Source organism: Caloenas nicobarica, chromosome 2, assembly GCF_036013445.1.
Source record: "Caloenas nicobarica isolate bCalNic1 chromosome 2, bCalNic1.hap1, whole genome shotgun sequence".
Taxonomy (NCBI): domain Eukaryota; kingdom Metazoa; phylum Chordata; class Aves; order Columbiformes; family Columbidae; genus Caloenas; species Caloenas nicobarica.
In genome coordinates, this window is record NC_088246.1 from 47,154,500 (window position 1) to 47,173,039 (window position 18,540).

At 45.1% G+C, this 18,540-nt stretch overlaps 1 protein-coding gene across 4 annotated transcripts in view; it reads left to right on the plus strand.

Annotated features, from left to right (window-relative positions):
- TMEM108 (transmembrane protein 108) overlaps positions 1 to 18,540 on the plus strand; it is a 173,203-nt gene that overhangs the window by 148,951 nt on the left and 5,712 nt on the right. For 3 of the 4 annotated variants that reach the window (XM_065629322.1, XM_065629323.1, XM_065629325.1), the window contains exon 4: positions 11,694 to 12,806. In XM_065629322.1, the coding sequence (XP_065485394.1) occupies positions 11,694 to 12,806 (1,113 nt within the window). Of the gene's footprint in view, positions 1 to 5,398; positions 5,631 to 11,693; positions 12,807 to 18,540 lie in introns of those variants that run through there. The other variant, XM_065629326.1, reaches the window with a different exon arrangement.

Here is an 18,540-nt window from a genome sequence, read left to right on the forward strand (position 1 = left end):
ACATCAAGAGAAGGTCCCTGAAGGGCTGTGTGCTGACAGGGCAACATGGGAAAGCTAGTATGATTAATCTCTTCACAAGGGCTGTTCTGCGAATAATCAGAAGTTGTGAGGGTTGTCAGACCAATTTCCTTCCAAAATAAAATTAAATGTGGAGGTGAGCATACTTCAGGAATGGGTGAAGTAGATTCCCTTCCAAATATAAACAGAGGAAGGTTTAACCAGAAAGGAGAGACAAAGAAAACATCCTACTTGTAAAGTACTGCGTGAATAATGCTGCTATAGGGATTATGCTTATTATTATTACTATTATTTGAAACAGCGATTCTATGTTGATGATGCAAAGTAGTGCGTATGTCAGTGCCAGCCTGTCACATTTAAGGCAGGATGAAACTCTGATGACCGGAGTCCACTACAAACACTTAAACCATTGAATGTAAATGGATGTTTTGAATATGCAATGTGTTCTTATGAAAATACAAGACCAATATATGTTCAAAATAACATTCAGGAGTAGCACACATATAGTGGTAGAGGGATATTTAAAAAAAAATGCAAACGTGCATGAAAAAAGAGAACATCCGCACAGAAAGGTGAAGCATTGTACTTTGTTATGTAACTGCATTCTTGCTGAATAGGAAATATGAATTGCAGAAATGACTGTACTGCAGAGTTGATGTAGCATATTTTTCTAAAGTGAGATCCTCTTCATAACTTCATAGGTATTTCCACTTGAATTACTGATCCCCTGACTAATCAAGTACACTGTATTGCCATGTCATCTCACCCTTATGTTCTTTGTGTATGATATTGCATACCCCCACCTCTTGAATCCAATTCAGGAGCAATGACACTGAATGAAATATAAGCAGCAGAGTCCTGCTCTCATTAGCAGAAATTATATCTGGCTGCTGCTGTGACCTTTCTTCTAAGAACATATGATTTTCTACACCAAGCTGGACCATCGTTTCTTCCAGACGAATACCCAGCTTCAAAGGATGGCAAAAAATCCATATCTCAATACCTGTGCAATCTTGCAATTCACCTAATGGAGCAAAAAAACGTTTCTTCATCTCTGCAGTGAGCAGCTGATGCTTTCAAGAAGGGCATTTGCTCTTTCCCTTTTATCTTAGTATGTCCTAATGGAACACGCACCCCTGACATTCTTGAGTTTCGGGCATGCACCTCCATGCATTGCAGGCTGTGGAGGGGCTTTGTGGAGCCCCTTGGACCACGAGCAGACCTCCTTGCAGAGCAGCTCACAGAGCACCCGTGTGGTTCAGTGGAGCTGGGCCATGGTGAATATGAAGGTTATTCTCAAATCAGCCTCAGCTAAAGTCGCATTCTGCTCACAACAGCTAAGAGGCTATATAGTCTTTAGTTCTAAAAGCCAAAAGAAAGCTGTTGCTAGTTTGTGGGAAGGATGAACAGAAATGAAAAGTTAACAGCTCACTTCTTCCCCTAGCAACCTTACAGCCACTCCAGAGGCTTTGCCAGCCCTGTATAATCCAGCAGATAATAAGGGCAGCACGTTGCAGCCTTTCTGGCTGATTTATGCGTAATGTTACATCCTTGGGCTGTGCTCACAGCAGAAAATCTGGACATGGAAACTCTCACTACCTTTTATAGCCCAAGTCCACCTGGGGAATTATTCCCATTCGGATCTGACCCTTTGTACCCCCAAACCAGTAGCCAGCCCCCCATACTGGAAATGCTGACTCCCTTGATCCTGCCCTGGTTTGGTTCTCACTTGCCCAAAAAATAAACTGAGACAGTGAACAACTGCACAAGCCTCTCAACAAGTCATTTACTCTCAGACACCGTATCCCTTTTCCTTAAATAGGGCGGTGGTCAAAAATCAGAGTAAGGCTTTCCTACAGATAAATATAATAGTTAATTTATAATTGTATGTTACGTGCTCATATAACAAATCAGTGCAATCTCCTCATTACAAACTCTCATTTGAGATCAAGCACAAGGATAACCAGGCACTTGGAGGTAATAATGTGATTGAAAGGGGCAGAAGTAATAAATCATCCAAATTAGTTTCAGTGAACAGATGAAATGACTGAAATACCTTCAGGGTTTGTAGAAGTTAGTCAGCTTATGCATAACTATAACATCCCTTCTGGCTGCAGTATCAATGTTTCTGTAGCTGCAGCTGGAGAATTTAGGCACAGCTTTAGCTAGTAGAGAAAAAACAGTATTCCTCGTCAAAGCAGAGGGATCTGCGAGTAGGGTGCTCTGCTCTGCCTCCCCGCCAGTTGTCATACAGTGTGTTACAATATCTGAAATCAGCCATGAATCACAAGTTACTGGGAAATACAGACAGAGAAAGAGACAACCTGTTCCTACAAATGTTTCCTTAGAAAAGATGAGCTAAAATGACTGTGCTGTGATGAAAGAGTATCCTGAGTCTAGAATAGGCATCCTTGGTTGACAGGTGAGTTGTTGTAAGTTACTAAGAGCTCCTGAAGAAATTAGGTTTGAAAAAGACATACCATCTGGTGCTGGAATCAAAAGCTTCTGACTTGGTTACCTCCAACTGCAAGTGGGACGATTTTGAAAGGAGTGCAGCAGGTCTAGGAGCTGTGATATTTTGGAAAAAAGGTTTATGCATGAAGAAGTGGCTCCTATTTCCTCATGCTTCCTACCGCTTTCCAGTTCAGCAGGTACCAGACATCTTGCCTTGCAGAGGTCAGGCACAGCTGATCAGTAGGAGCAGCTCCTAGCTTCAGCTGAATAGTGCTTGCCCACTTACCCTCTAAAATGAGAAAGAAAAATGCTTCCTAGTGCATTACCGTGGAAAGGCTGCCAGGCCCTGCTCCAGTCCACTCTTCATGCCAGTGAAGTGTTGCTTTCTATGTCCTGTTGTCTGGTGCTCTGTAGAAACTGGTTCTGAGTGCCCAAAGCAGTGGGATTTCCTCTCCTGGAAAGTGTTGAAATACAGACACTACGTTTCATCTTTGCAAACATCACTTTTATTTATCACTTTATTGTACTAAACAAATCTTCGGTTTATTTTATGATAATCTGTTTAGATGAGGGTTAGGGTGTGGGATTAATCTCACCTAATTTTCATCACCTGAAATCAGGACATCTAGTTAAAGCTCATCATCCTCTGTGTGACTTCTTTTGCTAATGGAAAGAGAGGAGCCTCCCTGGGGTACTAGTCAGCCGGCGGATGGGGTGAATTGTCTGCCAGAGCCACGGCTGCCTTAGACTAGGCATATAACTTCTACATATCTGAAGTTACTTACTGTTTTAGGGGGTTGGCAGAAACCTTTTTAAGTTGGTTTTGAATCCTCCTTTCCCCTTCTTATTGCTGCTTGTGAAATGGATACCCTTGCTTGAGTCAGCATCTGTGACACCAACTGTATCCTCTCTTTGGCAAGATCCTATTTTAAGCTTTCCATCAGAGGCCACAGCTATTTGTGCCATTGTCAAAACTCTTCAAAAGGTCCGGTGACATTGATGGTAGGTCTCTTAGAAGCCAAAGGTTCTGCAGTAACATAAATAGGATCAGCAGCACTAAGTGCAGGTGAAAGAAAAGCCAGCTGCACATCCTTTCTGTCTCCCTTGGCAACAGCATCTTGCCAACAAAAACTGCTGCCAAGTAAAGGCTGGAAAGGAAGGGATGTGCATTTTTCAAAGCTGGGGCTGGACAAGCTTTGCTTGAGGGGGGAGCTGTCAGATCAAGGAACATTCATGTGCTTTTAAAATTATTTTTGGTTTGTTCCATGTGTTTTTGGACAAGGGAACGCACAGAGCCTCTGTCCCTATGAAGAGTTTTCATCTGAAACTCCAAACGATGGCCTCTGCAATTTAGAGCCATATGTTTCCATCCATGACAGCACACAGGGAAGAAATGTGTGATGAGTTACTACTTACAGATGTGGCAAATCCTCCAGCAAAGGTTAAAATACGTGGCATGGTTCTCTTGTTACGCCAGCTGCAGCTTTGTGCTAAATCATTGTTTCAGCAGCAAGCTCTTAATCAGCCCTGAGTTCTAGAAACTGCTAAACAAGCTGATATTTGTAAGGACTTTTTTTTTTTTTTAATAGTGCACTAAATATCTTTATTTGGAAAAACCTTCAGACTGGAAACATGGTGAAAAGTGAACTGCAAATGGCAGGGAGAAAAGAGGCATGAGCACATGAGCAGAAAAAGGCAAAGATCTAAGATTATTATTTGTGCTCTTTCTACATCCTCCATGAAATGATCATGGCTGTGAAAACGGAGTTTGTGTAACTAGGGGTAAAATATACTTGTAATATAATACATGCATCTGCCTGGCCTTCCTGATAGGGACTTCAGTCCGTGAAAATCAGCACTGGGGTCACTGTCGGAGGCCCCGTAGCTGCTAGTGCCACCAGATCTCAAACCTACTGTCACAGCATCATTCCTTTCTGATTTGGCTGTGGTGTCAAAAAAAGAAGTCTGGCTGCAACACGTTTGTATCCAAGACCTGAAAAAGGAGGATCTTCTCACCTGGTATGATGAAAGAAAAAAAGGAAGTGACTTTTCTCTCTAGCAAAATACCACAAATGAAGTTTGGGAGAAGCCCATATTACAGACCGCTTGGGCAGTTGCAGCACCCCTGGATACAACAGGGACTCTGAATCAAAGACTGACTCTGAGGGATTCCTATACTGCTCTCAAGAAGCCCCCAACTTGTTGCTCTCCTAACATCTCCCTGTGCCTTTTGAGACGGTTGTTGGCTGCACGGGGCACATTTTCGTGCTCTTTGGGCAGTCTGTTCTTCCAGACACCCAGCTGTGCCAGAGAAAGAAACAGAAAAAAAAAAAAGAAGAAACAGAAAAAAAAAAAGAAGAAACAGAAGAAGGGAGGCAGGATTGTGGTTTTAGGACTCACAGGATCTGTGGACTTCTTTATGGTTACGAAGTAGAAATTTCCCATTCATCACTGAGGAGTGAAGAAATAAAATACAGAATATGCATATTGATGCCAAAGAAGGAGAAGGAGAGAAGAGGGTCGATATTTCATTCCCCATATTTTCCTTTGACAGGAATATTAATGTCATTAGAGATAATTGAATGAAGTGGAAAGTCTGGTGGTGGTACAGAAGCAGGCGGTAGATCTGTAAAATCCATCCATACACAAAAAGCTAAACGCTGCGCTGAAGGGGAGGGCACTCTGCCTTGAAATAGGGACTGAACGGTCTCACAAGGGTGTGCAGCTGGCGTACTCATTGCTGTTTTGTTCCCAGAAAACGAGAACTGCCAGCAATCCTCTGGCATCTGAATAGCCCCGTGTCAGACAAACTGTATCTGAACTTGATAGGAAACCAAGCTGGAATACCAAGCAGCCCTTTGATCCGCTGGCAGTGAGGGGGACTGGCTCAGTAAGTTAATCTTGCCTTGCAGTTGCAAAGGTGCTCCATAAAGGAGTGAGCCCTCTCGCTGCACAGCCCTGCAAGACACGCCTGCCTGGGCTGGCTCTGTCCTCATTCCTCCAAAGCACTTCCAACAATAACAGCAACTCCCGCGTGCAGCTGCCTTGTTAGGAGGAAGATGTATTTTTTCCTTTTTCTGCTGAGGGATGAAGCTTCCAAATCTGTGTGATGTGAGCAAGTGAGGATGTCTGCTGACAAGTCCAAATGATATTTTCAGGTAAGTGATTACCTTGAACAAGCAGCTAGAGTCAGGCTCTTTCTTTTTATTACCCTCCTCTCAGTAATTACTGTTGTCCTAGATTGTCAGTAAGCCTTTTCACAAGGTTCAATGGCTCGGATGTCTGTATATATTTAGCTGAGTAGGAGATCTGAAGCATTTCTGAAACACCTATTCCCATAGTATCTGTGAGTCTCTAGTGCAGTGTGAGAAGGAATTGGGAGTTGCTAGCTCTATAACTATACGACACTGTCCTGTTTCTATCACTCATTGTTTAAATGCCTGGAGGACCAGAAATGAATTTTGATTTACAGAGTCACTCCCTTGAAGTCTGTGATAGAAGTGGATCTTAGAGGCAATAACAGTATTCTGCAATGTTTTAATATCGGTAAAAGACCAGGACTTTCTTGCCAGATGAAAACTGTAGCAACCGCCACTGTTGTTGCACAGGGAGTGTCAGCAAGTACTGCTTGGTTTGTGTTTGTACATGTGATTTCCAGAGCTTCTGCTGATGCTGGTTTTTGTTACTGCAAATAGAGCTGTTACTCTGTGTGCGTCAGTCTCTGCATTTTACCAAATACCTTGTGTTTTGAAGTTGGGGTTGATCACTCTGTCTAATGCTTACCAAGAAAAAGAGACAGTAACTTGTAAGTTAGTATCTGGGAGTTCTGGCATGACAGCCACTGATAGACAGTCAGGGAAGAGAAATCTTCTGTGCAGAGTAACCTACTTTTTCTTCTTTCAGTTCTGCCACCAATCATGGAGATGAAATTTGCTTAACTCTTTGTTTGTACAAAGGCTGCTTTATTGTAAGTGAAAATCATATTGCTTTGACAGATTACAAAGAAAATGACCGTAACAAAAGTAATAATATATACTTCCTTTGCAGTTTCTGCCTATTAAAGATTCATTTTGCTCCCGGTAACATTTTGGGTTTGCTGAGAGACACATGAGGAGTTAACGGCATTGTGAAGAAAGCTTTCGTTACAACAATAACATTGCTGTTGCTTTGAACAGGTTTTGCACAACCTTCTCTCGCTATTAGTAAGCTGAGACTGTTAGAAGCATGGAGAGGCTTCAGCATCCCGTCCGCTGCCCATGTGCACCCCAGCCCTGGGTCTGTAGATAATGGGTCCTTTGTAGGACGGCTCCCTTTGCTTCCCTTGCCCATGGCAGTGTGAAATCATGAGTCCAGTGGGAGATCTCTGCACAAAAGGCCCTTCCTGACCCCCTACAGTGAAAATATTTGCCAGGTACTGCTCAGGGTGGCTTTGTTTGTCTTGCTGCGAGGTCCGAGGTAGCAGAGGCCAGAAGGGGTCAAGCGCCAGACTGAGCTCGTTGCGCATGTTCATTTGCTGTAGAAATGTGAATGCGCAGCTCAAAAGTTTCCGCTGGGTTTTTGGCAATTCGGACTTGGTCCGAAGCTGGCTAAAGTCACTGGGAACTTTTCCACGGGCTTTAGATCAGAAGTTACGTAAGTTTGTGTTGTTTAAAGGAGGTGACCTGGGGAGGCCGAACGCCGGAGCTGACTCGACAGCTGCATGCCTGCTCAGCTGGGTCATGCAAAAAGGCTGTTCTGAAAGTGCCCATGACATGTCCCAGGCAGCACCAGGGGGTATTAACTCCTAAATGAGGCCTTTTAATATTGTCCTGTGCCAGGACACTGGCTCCTAGCAAGGGCTTCTGAGGTCCTGAGATAAAACAGTCAAAGAACATCAGCTGCTGGGCCCAGAGTCACTTTGTTTTCTGGTTTGGGGGGAGGCAGTTCTGCCTCCTGCACGCAAATAAAAGGGTCGTGAGGAAGTTCCCAAACGGTAGGACCCTGCAGATTTCTTAGTCTGGGAAAGCAAAATACTCTTAACCCCCAACTTTTCTGAGACTTGCTGAGGACATCAACCGCAGTCTTTTAAAACACTGCTGTAAAGGAACTCCATTTTCTTCATGTACACAGTTGTACACACCGTTTCTGGACTCCTCACATGAGTGTACAATGGGAAGAAGCACTGAAGGAAGGTCCTGTTGAGATTTGAACCATTGCACCATGTTGTCAGGAAGAAGTTTTTATGGCTAAATGCACATCGGCACCCTCTGTGTACATTCTGCTCTCACTTTGCTGTGCTTCATCTTGGAGTTAATTTATTTTGTACTTAATATTCCCTTCTTGGTGCATTGTGCAAGACCACAGGATGACACAGTTCACGCCACAGAGGTGTCAGGTAAATCAGCCTTCTCATTAGGGTTGGATGGTTTTAATGTCGTCATAAAATTAGACTCCAGAAGTGGGAATTTGACACACAGCATTTAAAAGCCTAACTAGTTTGACCCTTTCTGAGCATGAGCTCCTACACCTTAGAAATGGCTCCTTATGAAAAAGCTTAATGGTGTGAATGGACCTTTGAAAATATAATTCATTATTATTATTATTTACTGTAATGTGCTTATATCCATCTATATTACCATTATGCCAGCAGATAGTAAGGACTGCCAGTCCTTACCCCAAAGGGCTCATGCTCTAAGTAAGATCAGTCCTAAGAGCCTTAGGCAGCCAAAACTGAAGGATTTTGGCAAAGAGCTGCAGGACTGTGCTTTGAACTGACCAAGAGCATCCGCTATGTACCATCTCATCTGGGATATCGAAACTTTGGCCATGACAACTTAATAGCAACCAGAAGGTTTCCTTTCAGTGGTTGTCTGATTGAGGGTAAGCTGAGGCAGTGGGGGATGATTCGCGTTGTCCCTTCTCTCAGTGTGCGTGCATTTGTGAAGCAGAAACAGAGGTTGGGAAAGGAAGAAGTTTCAAGGGTTGGTTAAGCCCGTTTCTGTGACAAATGCCTCCTGTGCCTTAGTAGAGAAACTCAGAATATCCTTTTCCTAGGCTTAAGTCAAAGTTGCCAAACAGGGCAGTCCAGTATCAGGGACCTCAATAAGAGTCCCGCGTTGTAAGATATTGCATATCCGCAAGTGATAGAAAAGTAAGCGGGAGCTCTGGGCAATCAGGTCACCACAAATCCAGCCAGAACATGCCTAGCATGTTCTGAAAATACTGATACCAGCTTTACTTTTTGCTTTCCAATTGGCTGTTGATCGGTTCTAAAGCAAATTAATTCTACTTAAAAGGGCCAGCGAAGCACACTGCGAAGTCCTTATTATCAGCTGGTTCTCTCTAAATACAAAGCACTATTTTTACAATGACCTACTAAGCAGAATATTTTTTCAGTAGTTAGGGGCACGGATTAGCTCTGGTTGTCACTGAGGGTGTCACTGTCATCCATTGAACCAGTAAAAAAAAGTCCTAAGAAGCTGTAGCTTGTGGGGCCACAGTGGCTCTGCAGAGGCTGTTGAAGGGACTCTAGCAGATGAGCAAAACCTGACTGACACAGCCTGAGACAGCCAGATGTCATGGAGGTTATGGTTTATTGTCAGATAAATTACTTCTGCTGTAGTGTTTCCTTTGAATAATTATTCATACTTTACAAGCCACCTACAGGTACTGGCTAAATGCATCTGGCTTCCCCTGCCTGATGTGTAGTGACCTGCTACCACAGCAGGCTGTCCCAGAGAGATTACAAATCTTTATAGCAGCAAGCCTCTGATTTATCAGCATTTCAAGAAATAGAGATAGGTATTAGGTAGGTTTTTAGTCAAAGATCAGGGTTTCTAACCCCAGGGCACAATCTGTAGAAAAGCTGACAACTTCCTTATTCCTTAAGGAGTATCCTGGAGAACATTAACCCAATATTTTTCTGTGCATGAGGTGTGAGAGAAAGTAGTTACACAAAGAACATCCAAAAATTTTAGCAGGCATTACAATCATTATAATCTAGTATCTCATAAGGTCTGCCAATGCACTTTATCTTGTGTGCTCCGAACAGCAGGCCCAAAGTTTCCTGAACATTATTGCCACACATCAAATCCAAAATAAATCGTCATCCTTTCCTCTTTGAATTTGTTCTGTGGCAGCAACTCATCTTGGCATGAAATATTAGCCATATGGACACTAGAATACCTGCTTTGACCTTGACCTCAGAGTAAGTGCTGCCAAAAATGTGAAGATAACTCCTGCTTTTCATTTCCAAGAGTGATGCTCCACAAGTATAGCATGATATGCTCTCCTGGTTGCATCTCTGTTTACAGAATATGTTTTTCCCTTTGACTAGGTGTTCTGCAAAGAGTATATTGTCTGTGCCTGGCTAGGAACTGGCAAGCAGTTACTGAGACAGTGATTTACTTGGCAGAGATATTTATTTCAGAATTTTTTTTAAAAAAAGAGCTAATTTTAGCATCAAGCAGTGGAAAGTGCATTGCTTGTAATTGGCTCTCACTATGTTATCAAGTCCATGTTTTCATTTTCTGGATACTCTGCGAAGCAACAGGAGGCTGCTGGGGGCAAGAGGAGGTGAATTTTGCTGATTGCAGAGCTCTGTGCTGTTCTGGTTCAGAAATGACGTTCAGTGATCAAAGCAGAGCACTTAGCTGGACAGGAAGAATAGGTACTGCTCCTTCGGAGAGTTTTCACTATGTGTATGGCACTGCTTACAGATGGGTGTGAGTGATGCACAGGACTCAGAATAAACACATTTCATGGTATTTGCGTCTGACCAATGTGCAACAGAGCCCTAGGGCCCACTGGGCACATAATCAGATGTTCTTTTCCCAGGTCTCAGCCTTCTTTTTCTTCTGGTGCCCATAACAGATATTCCCAAATGAGGTAGAACTAAATGGCATAACAATGCTCATGGAGGAAGCTGACAAGCCTGGGAAGGGTGGAGAAGGAGGCAGGAAGGTATTCCACAACAGTCTTGGCTGGAATGTGATCGTTGCCCACTTTGGAGTCCTGCACCTTTGATGAACTCGTCTCCCTGATTTCTTAAGACTGTGACTACATCTTTCACCTTAACGCTGCTCGTTGAAATCCACACTAGCACAGTGTTAATGCTGCCATCTGATGATGCTCAGTGGACTGTGCAAAATGGATTTATTCCGTGTGCTTCCTAGTGGGCAGAGATCCACATTACACTCGACAGCTTCAACATATGGAAACGGTGACGTGTGATTGATGTGGTCCCTGCAGGTCACGCTAACTCAGGGTGCATTAGCCCTGCATCCCGGGGAAGCTTATGATACTGCAGCTGCCCATGTCCATTATCTGGAGTACAAATAAATGGAAGAATCGGTGTTCCCAGCGGTGTGAATCTGGCACCTCATGAAATGATGTGCACTACAGAGTATGGCGGGAGGTGAATTTCTCACAATCCAGTCCCACAGCGTGTGTGAGCACAGAACAGGTTACAACCAAACATTGTACAAGGTTGAGAAGGACAGTTGTGTTAGATTGAGTCCGACCCCTAATAATCGCATGGCTTTTTAAAATGGCTGTGATAGCTTTGTTTTCTTCTTCATTTTTAGTATTTTCCACATCTCATACTCTAAAATAAGTGACTAGATTTTCTGAAGTTGCTAAATAAAGGACAGCGTATATAACCCAGGAAGCCCTCTCATCAGACATCCCTTCTTGACCTAATTTTCAGCAGGGGCTAAGCAGCTGCTCTCTCAAAAAGCAGATTGCTTAATGGCATCCAAGACTGGAGGCAGCCAAATGTCAGACTTTGCAGCCAAGAGTGAGCGGACTAAGGTTCCCCATAATGATGCGGACGTTCATCTGGAGACCTCCTGGCCAAAACAAAAATAAAAACGTCTTTTGTTTCTACCCCTAAGGAGTAGGATGCTTTGTAGCTTCTATAGGGAAATCACCTGCCTAAGACACTTTTAAGCACTGTCCTGAGTCCCTGCTCCAAGCTTCTCTCTCCCTTTGCCACAGGGATTCCCTGTGACCTTCACATTCCCACCTTGCCACTCCCACTCCCACGGGGCCACTGCAGCTCCTGTAGATTTTCCTTTCTCTTCCTACTTTCCCAGAGAAGCCAACGAAGTTGGATGCTAGCTCTCCTGTCCTTCTGCAGAACATGGAAGGTATTCCTCCCTGCCAGATGCTCAAGCCATGCTGTTCCCTGTCCGCTGGTCCCTCCCTCATGTCTCACCCCCTCTCTGTGTTTTTTCCTCCAGGTGTTCTACTGATCTTGGCACTGACAGAAGAGCTGGTGTTTTCTGTTCAGGTACTGTCTCCCACTGTCTCCTCCTCTCAGGGCTTCCCGATGGACACGACCACTATCGCAGCCATGGGAACAACACCTCGCCACAAAGACCACCATGTAGCAGAGCACCTTCCCACGTCTGCTCACACCATTCCCCATCCCGTCAGCCTGGCGGAGAAAGCCCTTTCCACCGGGCAAAAGCAAGCGAGCGGCCCCGGCCTCGGTGGAAAGGAAATGTATCATTTGTACAACCAGAGTGCTTTGTACTCGGGACAGACTCGCCCCAAGGGGAAAATATTCCAGGTTTTCAAAGGCAACTTCACAGAGTCCTCAGAGCCTTACCTAAAGACGACCCTGCACTCTCCTTTCCCTACCCTGAGGAGCACTTTCCCAGACCACCCGTTTCAGCCCCAAACCACAGCGTCCAGTGATCCCAATGGCACGGGGCTGGCAAGAACTACACACTCAGACCCTTCTCTCCGCCGTGACACCTCGGGAAAACTTAGGGAAGGAGAGCAAGGAGACGGGGCCGAGCTAGTGGTGCAGGAGGCAGATTTTGCCACCACAACTGCTGGACCATCAACTGATCCTGAAGCAGTGTCGGTGCCTTTTAAACCCACCCGCTACGGCGTATGGGATATGCTGAGCAAAACCAACTCTTGGGTAACCTTGAATCTCAGTACAAGTGTCCCTCTGTTTGCTGGCCCTGGATCTGCAACAGCAGCAGCGGGTCACTCAGTTGAGACCAGCTTTGACGTCAGCATCTCCTCTACGGCAGCCGGAGACCCCAAGGGACCGGCTCCAACGCAGCGCGGCGCAGTGACTAATGCGACCTTGCTGGGCAGTGCTCTCTCTGCAGCGCCCGCCACGAGGTTGTCCAGCTCCATTTCCACTGCTGGCTCCACCGCCACCGGGAACTTCCTAAACAGACTGGTTCCTGCCGGGACCTGGAAACCTGGAGTGCAAGGAAATATCTCCCATGTCACTGAGGGAGACAAACCCCAGCACAGAGCAACCATCTGTCTCAGCAAGATGGACATTGCCTGGATCATTCTGGCCATCAGTGTACCTATATCCTCGTGTTGTAAGTTAATTGCCACTTTATTTTGCTTTCTTTTTCTCTTTCCTTAAAATTCTGATTTTGGCCCATGATTCAAGGACCAGATGCAGAGCTTGAGATGGATGAGAAGCAGTCACTAGACAGCTAACATGTTCACCAACCAAAGTGCTTAGCTCCGAAATGCAGGACTGCCACGTTTACACTCAAAGCATACTTGCTCCGTTGCTATTAGAAATCACTTAGTGTTTTGGGACCTACTGTTTGAGAGTGTAACACAAGGCTGAACAAGTCTAGAAGGTGAAGGAGCTTTACTTCAAGTTATTTAAGCTCGTAACAAAATAATTGTACAAGTCTTTAATCTAGGAACCACTATATTCTGGTCTGGAATTGAGTTTTAAAGCCCCCTGCTAACCCAAAGGATTAATGACAGTTGTTATGACTGTTACCTTAGGAAACATCAGTTTCCCAGCACAATAAAATATTCCATTGCAGGCAGTTTGTGAACTGTGAGATTTTTAAAGTCTGATAACAAAATTGCTAGTTTCCTCCATTTTAATTCTAACTTTGCAGCTGCCAAGGGAGCAGGAAGAATTTGAAATCCTGGCCTTCAGACAACCAGAAGTCAGCCACCTGCAGCACCAGGGCAAGCTGGGTTCCCAGAGCTGGCTTAGAGTCTCATCATTTGACTCAGTTACAAAAAATACCAGAGAAATTATTAGAAAGCTCATGGGTGGATGCCAGGGTGTCCCCTGCTTACCTGGGTTATATCTGACAGGTATGACAATGTGTTCTCTGGGGTTTCACTCCACAGAGCCAAGAAGGAGCCACTGAATAGTTTGTGGGCTGTGATTGTGCTGATCTGTCTGGAGTGAAACAAAAACATAAACATTTCGCAGCTGTGCTGCCGGAGAAAACATGAAAGGGTGGCAGCCAACAATATTGAGTATTAATCCTGGTATTTACAGCTAGGAGCTGTACTGAGCTCAAGGCTAGGTGAGCTGACCAAGCCAGTCTCGCACACAGCTGACTCCTGCCAAAAAGGACAGTGCTGCCCTCTCTGAGGCACAGCCACCTGGTCCCGCCCCTCTCCCTCTGCCCACACTTGACCTGACACCTCTCTGAGCCACTTTCAGGTTGCTAAAGTGGCCAAAAAAGTATTCACTTTGCTTTTTGGTATTTTCTGTCCGCCCAGTGAGCTGAATCAGCTCCCCGCAGGGTCAGACGAGCACAAGACCTGGAGTGTATGAGGCTGCAGGAATGCACACCTGGAGAGGGAACAGCTCTGAGCCTTTTGGCAGCTGCAAATTGTTGGATGGGCTCAGCGTATTTGTTAGACTTGTACCTCTGGGACCACTGGTTCTGCTATTGCCAACGTGATTAAAACCATGAGTGATAACAAAGCTTAAATCTAGAAGATGGGCAATCAAAATAAAGAGAAACCAAAGCAGAAGTATGCAGGAGAACCTGTGGTATAGCAAGCACAGTGTGATGAAAAGCAGCACTATATGATGGTTTGATGAATAGTGACTTGTCTATCAATCAGTAGAAATAGAGGATCGAATAAATCCAAACATTGTGTTTTGGGCCAATATTCAAAAGGAGAGCTGATCTGGATAGAAAGCGACCAAATACAAACCACAAAATCTAACACCATAGAACACAAGCATAGGAAGCATAACCAGTGTGTAAACTGGTATATGTGTCTGCCTGCAGCGTGCCATATATGAGCTAATAATTGATGGTAGTTATTGCTAGTAGTAGTAATAATATGATGAGTCTGTTGGCAGGACTTCTAACCCAGTATTCATTAAATAGTGGTGTTTAAACTTCCCTTCTTATGTACCATAACAGTATGCATTCATAGGGCTGTGCCTATGCTGTTTCTTATATTTGTAAGCTTCATTTTAGAAAAGGCAAGTGTTGTTTTGAAAATTATCTTATACCAGCTCTAATACAACTGTTTAAATGATTCAAATATTTAAGTCCTGCTTTTGGGACCAGGTTGCTGAGGATAGTCTTTAGTGGGATTCTCCTTTTAAAATCTGAAGATCCTCAGACTTATTTCAGAGTTGAAATGAATGGTAGGCAGGCATTTAAATGGAGGTAGGTTTTTTTGGATCTGGCTGAAGTGCCTGGGGAATTGCTTTCATCCCAAAGTTATGCTGTTTAAACTATGTCAGGATAAAGCGGTGTTGTACAGGCATAGATTGTTCCTATAGGAGAAGAAAAATTATTTCCTGACCCTCCGGCATCTGTGTGTCTTCTGGTGCAGGTGTACGGTATGGGGTGTGCGGTGTGAGGTGTGCAGTGAGGGTGTACAATATGGGGTGAATGGTATGGGGTGTGCAGTATGGGGTGTGCAAAGGGGACTGTCGCCACCTCCTGGGCACAGGCGCCTGCAGCTGAGGACAGAAAGCTCCCCGCTGGCATTTGCTCATCACTTCTGGTCTAGAGGGGGCTGACGCTAAGAGACAGATGAGAAGTACCGCCATTTGGATTTCTTTTCATCTTCGAAGGCTGAAAATGTTTTCTCACAGCCGTTGTGGGCGTGGACTCAGGGAACACTGTCCCGCTTCTGCCTTTGGATGTTGAAAGGTGGAGGTATCTCGGATATCAAGACTCAGCCCCATGCTGTGAAATGCCTGAGCTGCCTTAGAAGGGAACAAGCCACGGAGAAAGTCACTGAAGACTCCTCTCGTGGGAGATTATTGCTGCTCCAGAGCTGCGGGCTGGTGGCTCTGTGCTCAAGCTGGCACCTTCAAGGCTGCTGGCCAGACCCGCCGATGTGGACAGCAAGCCCCAAACTGCTGCTGAGACACCCGTGAGAAAGGATGAGGTCCTGCACCAGGGGGAGAGGCAGCCCCGAGGCACAGAAGTTACTAACACACCCTGGAAAGAAGTAGAAGGAGGTGAGGAGAGGCAACCGGAGCCTGTGTGTGGCTGCAGAGCCACAGGAATCTAATTAGCACGGCTCCCTCCTCCTGCTAATGAGGAGTGCCTCCGAGCTCGCTTGCTGACCTCTGGGCTGTTTCCAGAGCCCTTGCAGAGCTGCACGGTGGCCAGTGTATCCCTCCTCTGCCAGGAGCCCTTGTTCCTTTCCCCACAATCCCTCCCTGCGCAAGGGGTGGCGAGGAGGCTGGAAAAGCTTGCCCTGTCAGGGTGCTTCTGGGCACAGCTCCTGCTGCCCGAAATCCTCCAAAGGAGAAGCACAACATGATGCTGCAGAAACTCATGTCTCCCTCTTGGACATGTGGTGCAGTAGGGCCCCACGTACTGCTCGCCGTCACACCTTTTATTGACAGGGACCTGTTACATGAAAACCTGTAGGTGTTTTAACTTCCACAGCAGGGGAAGTGACCTGCTAGAGGGTGACCACAGGAGCCTTTGGCTCCTCTTCCTCACTTGAAGAAGTGCCTGGGATGCTGAGACATGAGGAAGAAATTTTTTCAGGCTAGAAAAGAGGAAGGAATGTTTTACAATGAGGGTGGTGAAACACTGGCACAGGTTGCCCAGAGAGGTGGTAGATGCCCCATCCCTGGTGACATTCAAGGCCAGGCTGGACGGGGCTCTGAGCAACCCGATCTAGTTGAAGATGTCCCTGCTCATGGCAGGGGGTTGGACTAGATGACCCTTGAAAGTCCCTTCCAACCCAAAATATTCTATGATTCTAGGAAAGACCCTGCCAGGGCTCCTTGCTGGCCCATCCGTGCCATGGGGGTTTTCACCTTAGAGCAGGAGGCAGTAGAGGATTTGTTCATCATTGCCATGCCCTGGCATTGGAGCCACACGGAGGGCTGGCAGGTCCCACCAGCTGTGCTGGTTGCATGGCTCAGTGGCTATAGCACTAGCCTGAAGACCTGGGCTTCATGAGCTCACCTGCTGAAATAAGAGATGGGATTTAGCCTCTCTGTCCTTACAGTACATATTTCTGTAAAGATGCATGGGTTTCTGAGTCCCACTGAAACCCCTTAAAATGCTCGCCAGAAAAATAATGCTTTGAATAGGAATGTGCAAGCCATGTCTGCTGTGTGAACCTGGGGAAATCATTTCGCTTCTGATACCTCAGTTTCAAGATATAAATAACAAGGGTAATGTTGTTAACACCATTTGAGGGCTGCAAATATGAAGGACTCTGTATCATTACATTCCCAGAAAAGCAAAGTAATATATAACACTGATATCAGTATTTTCCGCATGTCACAGTTTAAGTTGTTTTTGCAGTGTCCTTCAGGCAGCCTTGAACATTTTTATGCATGTGCGCGTGTGGGTGCCTGTCTCTGCAGGGCAGAACAAGATACTATATGAATTCATTTTAAACCCCACTGTCCTGGTCCTTGGGCCCCCAGTACTTATGTCTCTGATTACAGAATGACTCGAAAAAACGTGGAAGAACAGAAAACTTGCAAATCAGATGTGCAGAAGTCAATTAATTCAGTCAGTTCTGCTGACACGGGAAAACGCGAGAGGAAGACTGAGCCTCCGAACACGGACATCAGCAGAACTCAAAGAATATATGAAGAATTGCCTTGGACCTAACCCCACTTAGCTCACATTTCATGCACTGGGATGCTTTCCAAAATTATCTCACCCACTTTATCACAAAACCTATGCACATTTGCTTCCCAGTCTGAAGTGAGAGAGATCCCAAGCCCTGAGTCTAATCCCCAAGCGCGAGCTCAGGCTAAGATGGAGAAGAGCCTCCTGTCTCCAGATGTAAGCAGCCATGGTCAATAACCAAATCCATTGTGATACCTGTATCACAGCTAAGGCTGTACTACTATAGACAGCCATAGTAAATGAGGGAAATTGAAATTAATATGGGAAAACTGCTATTTTAGTCATTGAGGCAAGGGTTCTGTAGAAATTTAGTTTATGTTATGATCTGCAGGCACAGGGAGAAGTAAATTAACATCCTTTGGTCTGAATATTTCCTGACTTGCAAGTGCTTGCACTGTTCAGGTCTGTTAAGATCGTGTTTTATATGGGAGCTAGAGAGTGGGGGGGCTTATGCAGCTGTATAAGATTGGTAAAATATTTAAATGAATTGAAAGAAAAGACAGAAGACTGTCAGGAAACTGTAGGGAGTTGGTATGGTCTCATTACACTGCATTTATGAGGCCAGTATTGAACATGGTGTATAATTCTGGTGGTTTATGTTTAAAAAAAAAAAAAGTTTGGAAGATTAGAAAAGAGCCATGTGAATGATTTAAGAGCTGAGAAATGCAACATAACTCCACTTGTGTGATCATGTAGTCCCAGAAGAGGCTGCAGCCCACATCTATTGGGTACATTTCTCATAGTGGAAACATAGTGGAAGCTTTTAATAAAAAAGACAAAAAGGAATTGAGGAAGTAGCAGTTGAAGCTGGAGGTATATAGGTGACAAGGGAAATGTAAACATGTGCCACAATGGATATTAAGCATTGAAACAGACTGTGTGGGAATGTGATGGATATCCAGTCACTCCAAGTCCTTAAATCAAGCTGGGTGTTTTCCTGTGAGATGTTCTATACCTTAAATACAACTTATAGGCTGGGGATCAAAGTTTCCAGGCAGAAAGTCTCTTGCTGTACAGGTGAGAGTAGATGATGGACTTGTTTCCACCAGCCTAGAAACCTGCAGCTCTAAGAGAATTTTGTTTTCCCATTTGTGGGATGTATTATGGCCTGTTTCATGGGTGGGAGGGCAGATAATGCAGACATAATTTGCCTTAGGGCCAGAAAGAGGCCAGCATCAGAGCCAGAGCTTGTCAGCAGTTC